This window comes from Apium graveolens, chromosome 1, assembly GCF_009905375.1.
Source record: "Apium graveolens cultivar Ventura chromosome 1, ASM990537v1, whole genome shotgun sequence".
Lineage (NCBI taxonomy): Eukaryota > Viridiplantae > Streptophyta > Magnoliopsida > Apiales > Apiaceae > Apium > Apium graveolens.
In genome coordinates this window covers 161,967,777-161,988,883 of record NC_133647.1, presented here as the reverse complement: position 1 = coordinate 161,988,883, position 21,107 = coordinate 161,967,777, and the positions used below count along the sequence as shown (strand labels likewise).

The following is a 21,107-nucleotide window of genomic DNA, read 5'->3' as shown; positions in this document are numbered from 1 at the left end:
TGATATAAGTCTTGATAAGGACTTCTGATAGTTTCTGTCTGATATCATCAATTATATATAACAATCTCTCCCAACTTGTGCATTATGAAAATATGTACAAGTTCCATTTGATGATGTCCAAACTATCTAAATGCAGAAATCAAGTAAACATATTCATTCTTACTTCTGTGAATATCAGAGTTTACTCTTCACTCTGAACTCTAATATAGTCTGGAAAATCTTCAATAAACTTCCTCAGCAGATTTTCTTCTATTACATCCAAAAACCATTGCACTCTGTTTGTGTTCTTTCAGTTCATCTGTTAATTCATCATTCTGATATATAGCAGCCATGAGGTCAAGTAACTTTGAATTTCTACGAGATAGATCCTCCAGTTCCACAAACCCAATCCTCTTCCCATCAGGATTAGAAGTTAAGTGTTTAGTCCCTAGACTCATTTCTATCTTGGCTCCTCCAATAGGCATATCAACGGCATATTCAATTTGATCAATGTACTTTGGAATGTAGTTAAATTATAAGGCATTCCTCTCTGCTTTAACTATATCAGATTCTTTATAAATGCAGACCATCTGGCATTTACAGGATTGGTTACCTTGAGAACTGTAGCAACAAGTTCTAATTCCGCCCATGGTTTGCCTCTTAACTGTTCTTAAGTCAACCTTAATTTTCTCCCAGACTCCAGAAAATAAATCATTTTCTATCCAACAAGATCAATAACTGTTAGGTCACACAACACTATAGAAGGGGGTTGAATATAGTGTTTATACAATCAAATCGATTTTAACACAAGTATGTAACAAAGATCAAGTATATTGAAATAAACTCTGTTATAATATGAACTGTTGTTCTCTCTCAGTGATGAACAATATCACTAAGAGCTGCTAGGTTACAATGTATAATCTTCTCGATAATGATAACACATATAGTGTAAACCCTAAGTTGTGTTTATATAGTATATAGTTACAAGATATATTCTAATTGATATGGAATATAATTTTGTCTCCTAAAATATATCAATCAGATATCTTCTACAAGTCTTCTAACTCTTTCCATGCATATCTTCTATTATTTTAGTCCATATCTTCTCATGTAAATCATCCGAATTCCTTATCTGAAAGTCTTCCCGCACTTAAGTACTGATATGTATCTTCTGACACCTTAAGTTCTGACTTCAGTAAGTTCTGATTTCAGTAAGTCCTGATATGTCCTGTTGTTAAGTTCTGAAAACTAAACACAAATCATATTAGACATGACATCTCAAATATATCTAACAATCTCCCCCAACTTGTAAATTATGCAAAATATACAAGTTAATAGATTTGATGATGTCAAAAACATTTTTAAGTACAAATGCAATAAGAGTTTAATAAGACAACTAACTACAACTTACAGTCCTTGTAGCTTTTACCAATCTCACTGAGTCAATCTGAATCCAAAGTGATTCTTGACAAAGTTTGATATCAGCTTTTCTTCTTTATTACTTAGAACTTGAGATAGTGTAACTTTGACTTGCTTCAATTCTTCACCTTGACTTTCAATTTGGTAGATTGCAGTCCTTAGTGCAGAGATATGGTTTCTTTCTAAACCATCAACAAGTCTAATTACCCTTGGATGAGAAGAATCTTCATTGTAGCACAAACATTTCTCTTTCAAGATCACTTCAAGTTTAGCAGAATCCTTCTTCATTGGAATTTCACTTCCATCATCTTCAACTATGTTTGGAATGAATTATGTAACCCTTGAACCAAAAATTCTTGCTTTATCTTTTATGGTCTTCAATATGAAATTTGACCATCCCCTGTTAATATCAGACTTTATCTCTAAAAGATAATGAAAGAATTGAAGTTCTTTCAAGGATTTGTTCAACACATCTGATTCTAACATTTGATATGTCCTTCCATCTTCAAGAAATAGAATCAGATTTTCTTTAACATTATGCTTGTCATGAGCATCCCGTACCACTTGAACAGAGATAACCTTATCAAGGTGTTTCTGTATAACATCTTCAAAGGGTTTGTAAATTAACAAAAATGGATCTCTTGTAGCAACTTCAACTCCTGTTTTGATCTTAGCTTCATCAGAACCTAGCCCTGCTCTGTCTCTTGGTTCTCTAGCATTTAACCCAATAGTCATGAAATCAGACAGTAATTGGCTTTTCTTTGGATCTGATGGTTTGACATTCTTCCATAGAAGTTTCTTTTTATCAGCCACTTTCATCTTGTCTAAATCAACTTGAGCTCTGTCATAGGTTGATGTCTTGATGACTTTATCAGAACTTGTTGTTTCTTCTGTAGCTTGTTGTTCTTCACTCTGAACAACTTGAGCTATGTCAGAGGTTGTCTTGGATTCTTCAGTTATCTTCCTTCTATTCAGAGTTTGAACAGATTCATCTTCAGCAAGAATATCATCATGAACTTGAACCATTTTGCACACTATTTTCATCAGGATTTGAGGAATTTTCATCTCCTGTGGCTTTATTGGTTCATCAACTTTTCCTTTCCCTTTATCTTTGGGATCAATCTCAGTTTGTGATCTAGTCTTGGGCTTTGATGCCTCAGTATTTGATTTCTCCTTGATCACAATGCCTTTTTCCTTAGGCCTTGGAGGTTTTTTTGCAACAGAAGCTTTAGACTTTAAATTTGTCTTCTCAGCTTTAAATCTAGCTTCTTCCTCCTTGAGATTTTTTAAATCCATTCCAGGATTATGTTTCAGAAATAATCTTCTAGCAATCTCTTCATCAAGTGTCTGAATCTTGGGATTCGTGTAATAGACAATAGTCTGCTTTCCCTTTAGCTTCAGAGTTTGCAGAAACTTATGAGAGTCTTGACTTTCACCTTGAATCTGAACATCAGGCTTTGTCATCAGACTTTGCTTATCAGAACTTGATATCAGACTTTTAGCATTCACAACATCAGAACTTGACTTGTTCTGTGTAAAAGATTTGCTAACATCAGAAATTACTTTCTGTGAAGATTTTCCTTGAACTTTTCCTTGACCTCTACTCTTATCAGAGTTTTCCTGGTCATCACCTTTGTCATCCTTCTTCTTCAGTATTTGAGTAGGTGAGCATTTGGACTTAAGTACCTTCTCCCCCTTTTTGGCATCATCAGGTAGTAAGAGAGAGAGAAGTTCTACTGAAGATTGAATTTCATCCAGTTGAGCTTTTTGAGAAGCATGATTCTGCAGGACCTCAGTAATTTGGGCCTGTTGCTTCTCCTGAACCTTCTCAATGACTTCAACTTTTTCAGAAATAGGTCTGATAAACCTTTTTTTATCAAGCTTGGTCTCCATATCCAGCTTGTCAGCTTTTTCCAGAATTTTGTCAACCTTTTCATGAGTTGTAGAGTGTTGACCTTGAAGAGTCTTGACACTTAGAGCCGTGACTTTGAATTGAGTCTTGAAATCAGAATTTGTCATCAGCTCATCAGCTTTAGTAATATGCTTAGTCAGAACTTTAGAGCTTGGAATGAAATCAGTTTCATTCCACTTCTTGGTCCACTCCACTCCTCTGTGAGTATCTTCCCAAGGAATAAGAGCATCCCGTTCAACAAACTTTTGGATTAATGTATCCTTTCCAAGAATTGGAGCATTTACTGGAGCTGACTCTCCAGAACTTGCAGAAAATCCATCATCTTCTGACAACACAAGAGTGTGTTTAACAGAAGGAGAGTCTGTACCATCTTTATCTAAATTCTGAGCATCAGAATTTATCTCCAGAATATGAGTTGTTGGTATCTCAGCCTGTAAGATAGGAGAATGGACAGTAGATGGCTGAGCTGCTGTTGGAGCTTCCAAATAAAGAACAGTAGGAATATTTAGCCTATGGATGTCAATTTCAGGACTTAATCCTGAATCTTCAACTGTAACTTTGTCATGAAGAGGAGAGACAAGAGGTGTGATCACTGTTTCCCGAACAGTGTCTTCAGCTTGATTTGGAGGTGGCAAAGATTCAATCACAATTGGCTTTGAGATCAAAGATTCCTGATCCCCTTCCTCAGCTTCAGTAGTATCCTTAGATGGAGGCTTAGCCATGTGCCTTCCTGCCCTCATTTTATTTAATATCCTTGATAGTGAAGGAGTTGCTTGATCTGCATCAGAACTTACAGTTCTTTTCCTCTTCAAATTACCAGAACCCTCAACTTCAGTATTTATCTGATGGGTTGACCCTTCAGCTTCTTTTGTCACAGGTTCTGATGCATGAACCTGTGCTTCTTCTTCATCTGATTCATCCCTTAAAATCATCCTTCTTCTCCTTTATTGAGATTTAGGAACAGATTTTGTTCTGAAAGGTTTGGATCTTGATGTTGTAGCAGATGGTTGTTGTTGTTTGGATTGAGCTGGTTGGAAGTAAGTTCTGATGGTAGGTTGAGTTGGTTAAGGTTGAGAAGTGGTAGGTTGTGTAGGTGCTGATGGAGGTTGGGATGGTTGGACATCAGGATATATGGTAGTATAGGTGTTTGGGTCAGAGTTTACTAAGACCTGTTTGACTGATTGTGGAATTTGCAGGGGTCTTAGAACAACTTTCTAAACTGAGGAGCCATCCGTTGATTTAACTCTGCCAGTAAAATTTGAGGCTCTGGATTCAAGTAGCTGAGACCCATAAACACAGAACATTAATACATTGCAAAGTAAAAGAGCATATCACAAATACAAACTACAGAAGCTGTGCAAAGACATAGTACTCTTCAATGTCCTTTTTATTTCTCACAAGGTCCATCTTGGAAAGGATGTTAACATGAGGCGGTTCAAGCTGAACCATTACAGACAGTGAAGCCATGCAACCACTTATAAACTTAGCAACATATGTCATGAACTAATATCCAAAAGTAGTTATTTGAGCTTGAGTGGAAAAGAAAGATGAATAATTGACCAGACAGAGAAAATTCAACCAACCTGAGAATCAAGCAAGTAAACTACACAGACAAGCCATGTGACAACACTGGAAACGACCCCTAATGGATACGCTCTTACAGGACAAGCCTGAACTTTATCAAAATCTCATGCTTTATCAGGGATAAAAAGCAATATCTTCATTTTTTTAAAAGAGAGCGAAGGCCCTTCCGATATATAACAATCAAAGCTTCTTCACGGTCCTCTCACTACCAACACAAAAACACCAAAACAATTCATAACAATCAAAACTATATCCACTAATTAAACTAATAACTATTCAATTAAACTAAATTAAAACACAATAATCAAAATTAAACAAACATATATACAAATACAAGTAATATTAAATAGAATAAAAATAAAATGAACTGACATGGAGTGAACAGGAGAAAGAGGCTTCGAGAAGCTTCCATTAGTGGCGGTGGCGGCAGTGTCGTTCTCCGATTGAGTAGCCGGTTTTCTAGGGTTAATTTTTTGTACTAAACTACTATGGTGAGAAGCTTGTGTACTCATTTTTCAATTATAATATTTTAATTAATGACTGTATACTTGTATGTGTAGAGACGATGTATGTTGAATCGAACAAGATGAAAGCCCTAAATTGCAAACTCCAAGTTGAACTCATTAGAGAAGAAAACCCCAATTTCTACAAATCCTAAATACATGAACCCTAATTAAAATTCCCGAGACCCCAACTGAGAAGAAATCTCAATTCCTTCGAGCATTAGAATTAGAATATTTGAGAGCATTTTTTTGACTCTGACTGTTTTGGCAGAAGTAAGCAGAAATAAGAGTGCCTGGTTAAGTGTATATTTTATTATGCAAAATAAAATGAGCGGGCAGCTTAAAATTTGGTTAAAATTTTGCCAAAATTTGGCCCGCCAATATAGTGCCCCCAAAACATTAGTCCTATGGTAACACTAACTACAATATCAATACTAACACTCTTTTGTGTTACAATATCAGTATCATAATGTCTATGGTAACATTTCTTATCCTCTGCTGCAACACAAAAATAAAATGTTATCTCATATCAAATTTTAGTGTTCTAAGGCAACATTTTTGCTTATAACACCAAAAAAAGTGTTGGTATAGGTCAAATATGGTGTAGTGGATGAGCAGTCACCCGTGAAGCAAGCAAAGATTCTTTGATCTGATTGATTTGAGAAGTAGTTGCTTCTTGAGCTGTATATAAGGATCTGACAATCAATGTAGATGCTTTCAGATGATTCAGCATATCAGGATTTTGAATTCTTTGTTCATCTATTTCCAGATGTTCAACAATATTTGTTCTAGAAATAGGATATGTAGCATCTTTCCATTTATCACTACAGATTTCATCAAAATAATCCTGCTTCTTTTTAGCATCCAACTCATTTAGCTTCTGTTACCTCACATGATTAGGCATATCTTCAGGGAAGAAAAGATCATCCTCGGGATCTATAAGAACATTTGAAATATCAGCTTCTTTACCATTATTAGATTCTTCATTTGCAACTGGATCTTGAACTATCTGTTGAACTTCATCTCCAGCTTCAGCATGTAAGATGGAATCAGAAATTGGTGTTGTATGTGATCCAACAGCTTCAGAAGCTTCCATACAATCACCATTGAACTCTACATCTTCAAGAATTATAGATAAATGAACTAGAGCTTTAAAATTTACTTCCAGAACTTCAATTCTTGTAGAGTGTTGTGGTGACCCTATAATGGATAGAACTCTATGAATGGACTGTTGTGCTACTTCATCTTCAGCAACAACAGGGAGAATTTCAGGTCTAGAAATAATCATACCAACAGGATTTATAACATGCATAATAAATGCTGAAAATACCAAATCAGTATTTGAAGTAAATGCTGATAAAGCAAAATCACTATTTATACCTTGTGAATCTAAAGATTCAGCTTCTTTGCAGACATTCGGTGGAGGTACTGATAAAATATCAGCAGATAGTGGAGACTAATGAATTCTGCCTTCAGCATCTATAACTAGAGTAACTGCATTAGGAGTGAGACCTTCATTGAAACTTTGATGCAATGGTTCATGTGTGGTTGGAGAATCCGGAGTTGCTGAATGACTTTGACACCCAGGTTCTTGTGATTCTTCACCATAATTGCAGTAATAGACACCTGAGCAGGCTCTTCAGCATGCCATTGTTGAATAGACTTTTCATTCAGAGGCTCTTGTTCTTCAAAATCTACTGCACCACTTTGAGGTGCAGGTTCTTGTGGGATTGGCCAGGAGATGTAACTGTCATACCCCTTTGAGATACAGGTTCTTGTGTGCTTGATCCAGGGAAAAGACCTTTCCCTTGTAGCCTCTTGACACTAGCTTCAACTTGTTCATGAGAGATTTCTCTTGATCTCTTGCTGTATTGCTTTATTGGAGAATCACACAGTTCCACAGGTGCCTCAGCAGTTGTCTGGAACTCAGGATTTGGAGTATATGCACTTTTTGTCTCCTCAACAATTTCCTATTTAATCTTGAGCAAATTCTGATTATAATATGCTTTGACCAGTCTTTGTTTCTTTGGCCCTGGGCTTGTACCAGCATCAGGAGCTGTGCCCTCTTCAGAGGGTAGTACAACTGGTTTTGGAGAAGAACCAGATGAAAGGTTTGGAAATCTGGAAGATAAGGTAACATTGTCCTCATCTGAATCGGATTCTAATCCAGCAAGCACAAGTTTCCTCTTGACAAATTCTGAAGGTTTAGAAGAATGAGAAACTTATGTTGCTTCAACTTTTGACTTAGCTACAGCAGGATTTGTAGCTCTCTTAGCCAATTCTTTCTTTATTTTTACAATAAATGTCTTTTGGGAAACACCTGAGGTGGCTTCTGTTTGTGATTGTTGTAGTGGAGATTGAGTTTGTGTTTGAGGTGTTGTGCTGGGGTGAGCTACAGGGGTTCCCAATGGTAATTTCCCGCAGTTTAACACTCTGTTTGTTACGCAAACCATAAGTCTCAGGGAGCCTTGCAATGAGCAAGTTCCTAGCAACTAATGGCAACCTTAAGGGAGCTGAATTCAACCGCTTTTTATCTTGTGAAATTAAGTCAGAAAAAGCCTTTTTTGTCAATTTAAATACTGACACTATCTGATTAGAGGGGATAGGGATATCAGGGAAACAAACATTGAAAATCAACTGACATAATCTAACATAAAATACTATATTTCAATCAGCATTTATCCTATCACCTATAAAAGATAAGACTACTCTACCATAATTATAATTTGAACCATAAATTAGAGAGTACCCTATTTATTGTGTCATAATGGGCAAGTCATCAAAATTAGAGGTTTAGTTATTGAAGGCCTTTGTGATGCAATTTCCATTCCTTTTCAATTGACCAAGGTTCTTTAGATCCTTGTCATATCCTATCTCAGTGAAGAATCTCCTCATTTCAGTATCTCCCATGAATCTAGTGTAGGAGGTATGAGTAGAAAACTGCAATGCATCCCTTACAGATTGAGGAGTTACAATCCTTGTTTTATTATCAAATTCAAACACAAGATTTGGAGACCCATTAGCTCCTTCATCATCACAGACTTCAGTCCTCCAGATAGCAAGCACCTGGTCACCAGAGATTGTGGGTGGAGCTATGAGAGCAAACCCAATCTCACTGGATCTTAGAAAGTCCTGAAAAATGTGAAAATCAACATTCACGCTGTTGTTATTCAGAATAGCTGAATAGTTGTTAGTCACAAACTTTGCACCGTCATTATCAAATGGTTTAGAAGCAACAGGTGAAGTCATGGTTAATTTGCAAGAAAAAGTTCGAACAGAACTTAGGGTTTCAGATTTTACGGGTGAGAGAAGGTAAAGTAGCAGAGAGAAAAGTAATAGAGATAAGTAAAAGTGTTCATTGAAATCAAGTATTGATTTTGTATAACACATCACTCCACTTATTCAGAAATAATTTAATTTAGTGGGACACGTGGAAGTGTATGATTGATCGTAAAAGTAATCATGTAAACGTGTGTTACTGCATGCACAGTTCTCGAGAATAAAGTTTTGCATTAACTGAAAGTGTTTCATATCCTCACGCCATAGTGTAAACAACTGTAATCATGGAAAAATTACCCACTTGCAACTAACTTCAAACCTGTAATTAAAATACTGATTAAAGCAATATCAGAATATAATAGTCAATCAAAGTCTGACCATTATCAGTATTTAATCACAACTATCAGGATTTATCAGTCAACACTAGTTTGACCAATATCAGAATTTAACAACTACTGTCAGGATCTATCAGTCAAAACAAGTTTGACCAAGGTCAGAGCTTATATCCATAATCAGAGTCTAACATGCAGCTATTGGATGAGATTAATAGAAGTTAATTGCATGCTTGCATGGCATCAGAATTTAACACAATTATCAATAACTAGAAAGTATTGATACATAATTATAAGATACCATACTCTAACTATCAGTAGTTATTCCTTAATTATCAGAGTTTGAGAAATATCCTGATATCATTCCCAATTCACTCACCAATCTTGTGAAAGTAGCTTCACAGAGAGGCTTGGTGAATATATCTGCTAATTGCTGATCTGTTAAAATAAAGATCAATTCTACTATACCTTCTTCCACATGTTCCCTTATAAAATGGTACATAATGTTGATGTGTTTAGTCATTGAATACTGCACTAGATTTCCTGTCATTGCAATAGCATTTTGATTATCACAATATATTGGAATAGCGGAATAATCTAACCCATAATCCAGTAAATGATTCTTCATCCATAGAATCCAAGCACAACAGCTTCCTGCAGCAATATATTCAGCTTCCACAGTTGATGTGGAAATTGACTTTTGTTTCTTGCTAAACCAAAAAACCAATCTACCGCCAAGAAATTGGAAGCTTCCAGAAGTGCTTTACCTGTCTATTTCGCATCCTTTGAGATATTTAAAAATTATTTTCACGGCTAATAGATGAGGTTCCCTTGGATCAGCTTGGAACCTTGCACAGAGACAAGTAGCATACAAGATATCAGGTCTACTAGTAGTCAAATATATGAGTGAGCCAATCATACCTCTGTAGCTAGTTATATCTACTGATGAACCAGTATTTAAATCTAAATTGGTTGCAGTGGCCATGGGAGTTGATGCAGTTGAGTTGTCTTGCATTCCAAACCTTTTGAGCAAATTCCTGGTGTATTTAGATTAATTTATGAAGATCCCTTCATCAGTCTGCTTTACTTGTATCCCCGAAAAATAACTCAATTCTCCCATCAGCATTTTAAAGAGCTTCTTACACCTTCTTGGGTTCAGTTTGAGATAGAAAAGAATGGTAGAGACATTCATTTTGAGTGGCTTTCTTGGTTCTTACACCACTTTCAGGATTTTCAATGATTAAGTAAGGTGTGTGTGACATAGAGCATTTTCTTGCAGATGGAAGTTGACTCCTTGATGAAGAACCTCCCCCTTGATCCATGAGCTCTCTGTTATTTCTTTGACTAGTACCACTATCATGTCCTGATGCTCTCCATGAATCAGTGTTCCCATTGTTATCAGTAATTGACTCATCAGAATGAGAGGAATGGGAGTCTGATGACTTATTTACTTATGTTTCTTGAGTTGGATTACTAGTAGAAGACTTTGGATTTGAATCATGTTGCTCCCCCTCAACATATGCTTCAGTAATTGAAGAATTTCCACTGTCATGTGGATCATCAGAGCTTGGAGTGATATCAGGATTTACTGTATCAGGATTTATTAATATATCAGAATTTAGTTGTTCAGCATATGGTACTTCATTTTCAAATCTCAACTGGTTATGGTCATCTACATCTTCTAATCCTGTATACTTTTTATCATCAAAAGATACATGTATAGATTACATGATTGTTCTTGTTCTTAGGTTGTAGACTCTGAAGGCTTTTGTAGACAATCGATATCCCACAAAAATTCCTTCATCAGCTTTTAGATCAAATTTGGTAAGCTGCTCCGGATGAGTTTTGAGAATAAAATACTTGTAACCAAAAATGTGAAAGTACTTCAAATTTGGCTTCTTTCCCCTCACCATCTCAAATGGTGCTTTACCATGCCTGTTGATCAGCGTTGCATTTTATGTGAAACAAGCAGTTTGCACAGCCTCGGCCTATAAGTAGGTAGGCAATCTTGCTTCCTCTAGCATGGTTCTTGCAGCTTCTATGAGAGTTCTATTCTTTCTTTCAACAACTCCATTTTGTTGTAGAGTTCCAGGAGCAGGAAATTCTTGTTTTATCCCCTTTATTTCCAGAACTCTTCTATAGAACTATTCTTGAATTCAATTCCATTATCACTTCTAATGATCTTCACTTTATATGTTGATCCTTTTTCCATCTCCCTCACATGATCAAGAAGAATGGATAGAGATTCATCCTTGGTGTGTAGAAAATACACTCATGTGTATCTTGTATATTCATCAACAACTACAAGTGCATACCTCTTCTTGGAAATGAACATAACATTGACTGGACCAAAGAGATCAATATGAAGTAGATGATATGGTTCAAGAATGGAGGATTCAGTTTTACTCTTGAAAGATATTTTTCTTTGCTTGGCTTTCTGACATGAATCACATAAGCCATCAAGAGTAAACACTGCATTGGGAAATCCTCTCACAAGATCTTTCCTCACAAGTTAATTGATATTGTTGAAGTTGAGGTGAGAAAGCCTTTTATGCCAGTTCTAGCTGTCTTTCACAGATGCTATAGTAAGTAGACAAACTTCTTATTTATCATTATTTATGGAGACCATGGCTTCATATAAACTACCATGTCTTACACCAGTCATTGCAATCTTGCCATCAGACTTACTGACAATTTCACAATATTCCTCATAAAAGTTCACATGGTCACCTCTGTCACAGATTTGACACACACTGATCAAATTATACTTGAATCCTGCAACCAAAGCTACATTTTTAATGATGACATTCCCAATTTTGATTTGCCATATTCCAAGATTTTTTTTGCCATCTCCATAAGAAATATTTGGGTCAGCTTTCTCCTCAAATTCTGATACTAGGGATTTATAACCAGTCATATGTCCTAAGCATCCACTATCCAAGATTAGAGAATTTCACCTATTACCTTGAAATTAGTATTTGAAATTAATTAGTGTTTTTAAGGACCCGGACTTGCTTGGATCCTTTGGGCTTTTTAAGTTTGTTAACATATGAAGCAGAAGACTTCATATCAGAGTTTATGTTAACATTCTTACTATCAGTATTTACACATGCAGAAATAAATTTTGCTTTATTTAAAGAGGGTTTCAGTTCATAATAATCATAATATAAACTATGATACTCTTTGCATGTATAAATAGAGTGCCAAACACTACCACAATGAAAACAAGGACTTTGAGGTTTATATCTAACTATTTATTCCTAAACTCTAATTTAGGAGGAACAATATTTATCTCTTTATTCTTCTTACAAGAATTAACAAGATGACTAGTACTACCACAGTTCAAGCATGTTTTTCTAGGTACATTGGGAGCAGTTATATAATTACCATTTTTATTAACACCTACTTTGTCATTCCTATTTTTCCTAGGCTTTTTCTCCTTGTTTTTCATGTGTAAATCCTTCAGCTTTTTCTTAAGCTGTTTCTGAGTCATTAAACAAAAATTTACTGATTTTGTGTGAACTTGTTCACTCTTATCAGTAATTAAATTTGATCTAGGTGCTGAGGTTGAACCTACCTCATTAACTGATTTAACAGCATCAACACTTGGATTAAACTTAATGGTCTTCAACTGAACCTTGTTCAGTTTGACCTTAGTATCAGTATTTACTGGTTTAGTCTTCTCAGTTTCTTTTCCAATTTTCTTATCATATTTAGATCTATTGGCATATCCTAATCCTGATCCCCAACATCCATTCTCTAAAATTTCCTGAGTTATTTTTCTTGAGTTAGTCCAAAGCTTAATAACCTCTCTCTCTCTCTCTCTCTCTCTCTCTCTCTCTCTCTCTCTCTAGCTAACTCCTTTTCTAGATAAGCATGCTTTTCTAACAATTTTTCTTTAACATAAACAACATTCTCTCTTTCTTTTTCGATTCCTAGCATGGAAAGCAACTCAATTTTTAGGTGATCATTCCTTTTCTTTAACTTAAAGTTCTCACTCTTGATTCTATTGTTCTCTAAGGTTTGATCCCTATAACTAACATGCAGAGACTTAAGAAACAATCTTAATTCATGGATATCATCAGTATCAAAAGCAAGGGTGGTCTGAGGTACCTTTAATTCAGCATTATCAGCCTCAGTATCAGCATTTTCCATGAGAACATAATTAACCCCATCATCTGAATCTGATGAATCATCCCAGTTTTTCTTCTTTGTGATCAAGGCTTGTTTCTTCTCGGCTTTGGGTTTACTGCAATCAGCTGCAAAGTGTCCAATACCATCACATTTGTAGCATCTTTCCTTTGACTTGTCAAGTTTTCCACACTTTGATTCCTTCCAGTCAGTATTTCTTCTGTTTATTCCTCTTATCAGAGTTTGAGGAACTGGAACCTTTTCTGGAAAATCTTCTCCCTTACTTGAAGTTCTTGTAGACCATCTTCTTGAAGTTTTTAACCAGTAGAGCAGTCATTTGTTTCATATCTTCATTGTTTTCATGATCACTGTCAGTATCTGATTCATTATCAGTATTTGAGTCATCATCAGAGTTTGATGATTCAGTATATGACTTTGCAATCATAGCTTTTCCTTTGGAGTAGCCTTTTCTCCTAGCTTTCTCATTTGGCTTCTCTTCAACTTTGAGTGCAACTTGTCTAGACTTTGATCCTTTTCTTTTGCTTCTTTGTTCCATCTCTAGTTCATGAGTTTTCAGTATTCCATAGATCTCATCTAAAGGTGTTTCATTAAGTTCATAAATATACTTTATTAATGTGACTTTAAATTCCCACTTTTCAGGGAGTGCAAGTAGAAACTTCAAGTTTGAGTCCTCTTAATTATATTCCTTGTTGACAAGAGATAATTCATTCAACAACTTCTGAAATATGTCATAGATCTCAGTTAAGGACTCATTATCTCTTGAGTTAAAGTGCTCATATTCTTGAGTAAGTATTGTCCTCATGTTCTTCTTGATAACAGTTGTGCCTTGACATTTTACTTCTAAAGCATCTCGTATCTCCTTTGCTATTTTACATCCAATAACCCTATTGGACATAACACTATCAAGATTGTTGTGCAAGTCTGACTTTTGCATCCTTCATATTAGATGAAAGATCTTCAGGAGACACTACACCATAAACAGACTATTGCAACTAAAAAAATGTTGGTATAGGTCCAAAATATGTTGTATGTTGTTGTAGGCCCAAAATATTCAAAGGCAACACTTTTCTGGTGTTGGTTTTTCGATGTTGCCTTTGGGGTCAATAGCAACACCATAATTCTCTGTGCCAACATTTATTTTTGTGTTGAAACAGAGTGCAACAACAATAATATTGTTATCCTATAACAACATAGTTATATGTTGCCTTTGAATTGAAACATCCTGAAAAAATTAGCGGGTCCTACATGACACGTAAGCTTTCAACTATGCCATGTCACATGTGCCACATCAGCATATGTGGGGCTCACCTTTGCCACGTCAGCATATGTGGAGATGCTTTGACACGTCAGCACAAGTGGGGCCCACTATTTCCACCTCAGCATATAGGGACCCACCACTGCCACATTAGTACATGTAGAGCCCACCTTTTCCTATCAACACATGTGGGGCTCATTTGTGCCATCCAACACCCAGAGGTATAGTAACATAATTTTTTATGACAATAGCAACATAATATGCAAATTTGTTCAATTTTTCCAACAGTTTGGAATAGCAATGGCAATACTTGTCTGTTCTAAAATAAAAATATATTACTTGTACTTAAGTTATCCAATCCATTACCAAATCAATATATAACCGAAAATATGAATTCAACCAACTTCAATTATCCATCAACTACTATAAATCCACCAACTACATAATAATTTCAACCCAACAACAAACCATTATAATCAAACTACAATAAACCACCATAACAGAACATCAAAATCCACCATAAGAAAAATTAGCCATATTGTTTATGTCCCTGAAAGTGCAGTTCTCAGCGAACATCTTTGTTTCTCTTGACTGAAGACCGTGAAGTGTTTGTTGCTCAGTTGCCCATTTTTCCCCTCTAGCCTCTCTTCCAAAATCCTTTTAAGTGGTGAATGCAGTCTGGGAAAAACCAAGAACAGAGGAAGATGTTTATAAGAAACCTTAGCTTATTTCATGTGGAATTCATAGGTAAACATTACCATAAACGAGAACTAAAGCTAGGATAGATAGCATATAAGCTACTAGTGGATGTTAAAGTTTATACTATTGATGTAAGTTTTAGAGAAAGTACATGATGTGATGTAAACAAGTTCGGTTTCACTTTCTTTGTTATCAAATATCAGTCCCCAAGCTCTTCCACCGAGTGCATACCGGACACTAAATTTGATCGGAACAAGCAGGAGGTAACTCAAAATGTTGTATATCCTAATAATAGCAGCCCATTTCCATATAATCTTGACAATTCCAGCAACATCCCATGTGACTAGAGCAAATATGACAGTCATGATCTGCAGTGGTAGAAGTCATCTTAGATATATTATAAGACTGGAAGCTATTTTTTAATGTGTATCATTTGAAAAACTCTATTATATTTGCTTTATGGTAAAGAAAGAACGATGCGACAGTGCTTAAGGAAAGCTGACCACTTTCCCATGGCATCATATTCATAAATATTATGAGAAACCATAGTCCAGTGATTGATGCCACTGGTACGTCAAGGTAATCAAGATGATTGACTGCAATAGATTGGATTCGGTAAAGAACCCCAAACTTTAAATAAAAATAGAGCAGGTGGTACTGGTAACAATGAAAAATTGAAAATCTCTCTCGCACCAACTCCTCAAAAATATGCTGGTCAACCTGATTAAACTAAAAACATAATGACACGTCACATTATAATCTTCTTACTCAACACTCAGCTTTTATTATCAGAATACTGAGAAACTTTACTAAAAAGTGAAATGAAGAAAAGGAAACCCAGATTTGACTAAGAGATACGCAAACCAGTTAGCAGGTAATTTCAACCTCAGATTCTTTCAATTCCTCTGAGAAATAGCCATCAAAGTAGTCATCAAGGATTCCCATCAAAGTCCTGACAGCATAACAAACTTAAGAATACATATATTATATGAGCTCTTCGTATACGTAACATGGTAACAAAATTATTACTACATTATTTGCATCACTAACATCATGTTCAGGATGCTTTTGTTTGTTTCAGTATGAAGATGGCAAAACACAATCAAGATTAAAACCTACCAGAATACATTTTCTTCAGGCATCAGAAGCAGTAATAATCCTGCAAAAAATTCATAGCCTGAACAAGATATTGACACAAGCGTAAAATCACAAGATCAGTATGGAAAAAAGACTATAAGTGTTTATCAGGAGCATAAGAATTAGATACAATACAATTTAACTACAGTACAATTTTCAATATACGCATAGCTTCATTATATTAATTAAATGACAGATCGACTAGATAAACGAACAACCACCTCTGATGCAAAATTTGGGAAAAATACATTTTTCATACTAAATTGAATTATTATTTCTAAAATCACTAGTGCAAGGAAAAAAAGACGCAAATAGATGTGAGGTGTTAGTAGGTTCCACGGTTGAGAAGGGAATATAAAAATCCAAGAAAAAATATAAAGGCACATCTTCAATCTACATAGATTCCACTTTGCGATACTATTTATGTTAACTTGTTGGCACCAACCGCCAGCCTTTTTCCAGAAACAACCACAGTTACTTTACTTATTGGTAATGCCCACATGTTTCATCTACTTTTTCAGTTTAAATATCACAATTCAGCATCTCACCGCCACAGTAAAAAGAGGTATAATCTCGTGATCTAAAATCTCTCTATATATATATATATACCAGTTATTACTTATTATCACGTATCACGTCTATAATTTAGGCTACGAGAGGTCAGGAACTTTTTTTGTTGCTAAGTAAGCTTATGTACTTTTATCTGCAGAAGTTTAACATATGTAAACATGATTAATAACAAGTCCAGTGGCCTTAACAACTTCTTTGATATATTCAAGCCCCTCAATTTTGCTCGCAACATAGTACGACTAGTAACATATTTAGTATACTACTAGTCATTGATGCAGATTCTTTATCTTGTTAACAGGGTTTCGGCTTCATATATGCATCCTAGAGTTTGTCAATTAGGCTATCAGTGCCAACGAGCTTCAAATGAAAAGTTCCAGGGAGCAGACTAGCATACCTCATTGTGAAGTTGATCTTGATAAATCCCTGGCAACAAAGTTATGCCTATCGAGAAACACCAATGCGTAAAGGACTTCCAACTTCAGGTTGCCTCAGATTTGCTTCTTTCAGCTTCCTGGAGACACATTCACCTATATGAATAACCGGAACGAAGCATCCATTTAAGACCTCATCATGGCAGAAATGCGATATATGACAAGCTATTGCAATGCAACAAGCTCTGGAACGTTCAAGAAAAGCCCTTTTACACCTCGAATTAATTTAAAAAATTGAACCACATAAAAAATAAAACACAAATACAACTCGATTAAACATAAACATATAAACCAACACGATTAGGACATTCTTGTTTCATTAGTTTAAGTTTAGACTTCAGAAAATCTATTTTTTATCCAGGAATGTATTAAATGAGCTCTAGCTTGGCCAGTGCCAGTTCATTTAACCGTCTGCATTTAGCACGTGAAGATAGAATGATCATTTTGTACCAACTATCCGACATACAGTGCAAATTACTACTTTTAGAAGTTAAAGCTTGTAATCCTGAAGGTTGTGCATTTCAGCTATCCAAGTTCATAAACTCATGTCAATATACTAGTCATGATTAAGGCTATTATAGAGGGCCTAATAGGGCAGTAACTAAAAGATTGATGGTCGATCTGTAGGTTGAAGACTTAAAATTATTCAATACATATAGAAAAATATTCAAGTTAATTTTACATATTTAATACATGTAGTCCACACTTGGACGTATATATTACTGAACATATAGCTCCCTACCTAAGCAAAATCTCCCTTGGGAGACACTGACAAATAATGTTTGGATAAGGTTTCCCTTTTTGAAGCATAAGATTAATAAATCAGTTTGCAAATATAGCTACCAGTACTAAGAAATTTCAGAGAAGTGCGTTAGATACACATGTACTAGATACATATAGAAAGCGTACCATCACATGAAGATACTGAATATGCTGGTAAAGCCCATTTGTTGTCATGGCAATTACGAAGAGCAACCAAATGTGTAAGAAAGGTCATCGTTAATATGTAGAGTTAAGTGTTTCCTTAAGCAGGGAGAGGGAGAAAGAGCGAGAAAGATTAAAATACCAAAGAGACGAAAAGTCAATAAATTGGTTCGACATGGGGGGAATAAACGGGTCACGCATTTCATCAAACATGTTCGGGGCAAGACCAATAGAACCCTCTATGCAACTTAACTTTAATACAGTACATTGAAATGATATAGTCGGAGAAACTTGTAACACTATTAGCAGGAAAGGGCACACTATTAACAAAAAACATAATACGAGCATCATAAAAATTAAACCACATACCAAATAGACAAGAGATAGAACTACCTTAAACTCGAAACCCAAAATGTAAACCCGATTAAACTCGGATGAAGCCCCAAATTAAAACCCTAATCTTAAAATCAAACCCAACTAAAGCTCCAAATCGTACCCGACTAAAAATTTAAATTAAAATTAAAAGCACCAATCCATCTGTATGTGCATAGAATATGTGTTATAATTAGGAAGAGTAGGAGATTGTGTGTACAGAGAACATATAAAAGAAGGTGGGTGTGAGTGTGACAAGAGAAGAGATGAAATGGACAGAACTACCGTAGAAAAAAGAAGGAGATTGTGGGAAAAAAACTTACTAAGGTCAAAAGGAGAAAATAGAACTTGTGTTTAATTTTGTGTGAAAAATTGAATGGGCCGGCAAAATTGGATTGGGCGGTCTTTTTGCCGCTCATCCATTTTAAGCAATTTTCAACATTACCTATATTATTAAATACTATATTTTAATATTTTGATTGATTAAATATTCACAATTAAATATAAAATAATAATTAATAGTTTATCTTATTTTTGATAAATTAAAAAATTTATTAAAATATTTCTTATATTTATAAAATCAAGATTTGACCGTTTTGACTGATATAAATTCAGCACTTGTGGGTCCACACATGCCACATCAGCACTTGCACCACGTCATTTTTGTGGGCCCTAGTTTTCCACGTTAGGAAAAATATTTTTTAATGTAAAAATATGGCAACACTTTCTTAGTGCTACAGCAATATAACCATATTTTGAACCTTTAGCAACAGAGTTTTAATGTCTATAGCAACAGAAAAATGACAATGTTGGATTAACCAAATTAAGGATGGCAAATCCAACAAAATCAATGGCAACATCAACTTTAAAGTTGTAGTAGGCCATTTATGGTGTAGGTAGTCCTTCTTTGTCTTTGTCAACCATCTTTTCTGGTTCTCATGCAACAGAAACAACCACCTTCATTGGTTGATAAGGACCATCATAAATCCTACTTAGATATCTGTTGACGGAGGAATTTGGGAGTAACAAAACTTGAGGTTCGTAGCCGGAAACAAAATATGTGATGGCGGTTCTTCGTCGAAAACGTGAACAGTAACCGGCGGATCCGATGAACAGTATTCGTCAGAAAAGATGAACAGTGTTTGGTGGTGGTGATTATTAGGGGCTGAGATTGCTTAGGGTTAGTGGTGGCTCCTTTGCGCTCTCGCTTCTAACCCCCTACAATTTGCCTACGTACCCCTATTTATAGGGGATCAAGCCCACATAGTTATTGGGGAACAAGAAACCTAATGGGCTTAGATTTCTTATCCCGAGGCCCAGTAGGAAACCCACTGGAAACCGTCTTCTACTAGCTTTAGGAATGTCCGCCGATGAGGCCCAACCACAAAGGCCCAAGGCTCGTCCGCGGCTTCGAGACTTCACGGATGAGGCATCTCCCTAGCCAAGGATAACCCTCCGCTACCAGTTGTTTCTCTAGTCCACGGACGCAGGTATAGCCGTAGTTCACCCAAAATGTTGGACGCATCCTTGTCCCCCGAAAAGGAGCCCCTACCAGATTACAGGATAAGTGATCCCAAGCTTTTGGGTGCAAAGTGCAGGATACTCCGAAGTCTCCCAACGAGGACACCCGTTGACTACAGAGACAGAGCTCCCAAAGAACACACCAGATTTCACCCCACATCCCCAATAAGGACACCCATTGACTATAGGAGGAGGCCTTCAGTCCAGGCATACCCCTGGAGGTCTCTGACCACGAACACCGCCTTTCCTGTAGATGTGCTACAGGAAGGAGTTCTTCAATAGAGTACCTGCATCAAATAGGTTAGTAATAACATTCTCCATCTTTCTTGAATCTTCCAGAGAGTTCGTCCAAGTAGCATGTCAAAGTTGCATTTATATGCCAAGTAGAAGTTAAGGGCGCGCCCAAACATTCCTATATGTCGGCGCCGTCCTGTGTCATCGGCCTTTGATCTCTTCTTTTGTCATCCTACATTATAGGGCGCGCCCTAAATTACTCATCATTAGGGCTTGCCCCAACTCTGTTCAGTAAAGTCAAGGCATGAGTCTGTCAAAGTAATCAAGGAATTCCTCTCCCCCTTTTCAGTAATTGGGCGCGCCTCCCCATCATGTTTGAGGGCGCGCCTTTAAGGCATAATAACCACAATTGTCAATCAGCTATTCAGTCAATGGGGTGCGTTCTTAGGACGCGCCTTTTTTTATATAGAAAGTCAATCTTATCTTTTCCTAGATTTTAGGCATTTCTCCTTCGATTTTGCCTATTTTATTAATCTCAATCTGAATATTGTTTATACCAATTTTTGGGCATAACAACTACCCCCAAATTCCATATGCTATTGAAAATGGGATTGAAATTTTTCTTCACCTTTATCAAAATCTGTATAAACAAATCTTCCAATACTTTTTACAGGGCGCGCCCTGAACAGAGCGTGCTTTTTTTTAAGTTTCAATGATTTCATAATAATCAAATAAGGCGTGCCTTCAATAGGGCGCGTCCTAGAAGTTCAAACGGTTTAGAAGGAGTTCCCCTTATTATTAGGG

At 36.1% G+C, this 21,107-nt stretch overlaps 1 protein-coding gene across 6 annotated transcripts; it reads right to left on the bottom strand.

Moving 5' to 3' along the window:
* Window positions 1–14,736: 14,736 nt before the first annotated feature.
* Window positions 14,737–18,852, bottom strand: LOC141669368 (ATPase 7, plasma membrane-type-like). 6 transcript variants are annotated; one of them, XM_074476091.1, is made up of 7 exons: window positions 18,570–18,851; window positions 18,162–18,185; window positions 17,216–17,348; window positions 16,234–16,291; window positions 16,000–16,066; window positions 15,266–15,482; window positions 14,737–15,093 (listed from the first exon to the last, which is right to left on the bottom strand). In XM_074476091.1, exons 4-7 carry the CDS (start codon window positions 16,254–16,256, stop codon window positions 15,053–15,055), a joined length of 348 nt encoding a protein of 115 aa, XP_074332192.1. In that variant the 5' UTR covers window positions 16,257–16,291; window positions 17,216–17,348; window positions 18,162–18,185; window positions 18,570–18,851; the 3' UTR covers window positions 14,737–15,052. The 6 variants fall into 6 exon arrangements, with proteins under 6 accessions (XP_074332192.1, XP_074332197.1, XP_074332195.1 ...); XM_074476096.1 differs by lacking the exon at window positions 18,162–18,185 and having other exon boundaries at window positions 16,234–16,273; window positions 18,570–18,852; XM_074476094.1 differs by having other exon boundaries at window positions 17,216–17,332; window positions 18,162–18,851.
* Window positions 18,853–21,107: the final 2,255 nt, after the last annotated feature.

What these genes read in the sequence shown, in the direction of transcription:
- LOC141669368 (XM_074476096.1), bottom strand. Translation starts at nt 16,256, where the DNA reads ATGCCTGAAGAAAATGTATTCTG. An exon ending in CCTGAAGAAAATGTATTCTG is followed by an intron (nt 16,067 to 16,233) that starts GTAGGTTTTAAT and finishes TTATGCTGTCAG; the next exon opens with GACTTTGATGGGAATCCTTG. An exon ending in AGGAATTGAAAGAATCTGAG is followed by an intron (nt 15,483 to 15,999) that starts GTTGAAATTACC and finishes CTACCACTGCAG; the next exon opens with ATCATGACTGTCATATTTGC.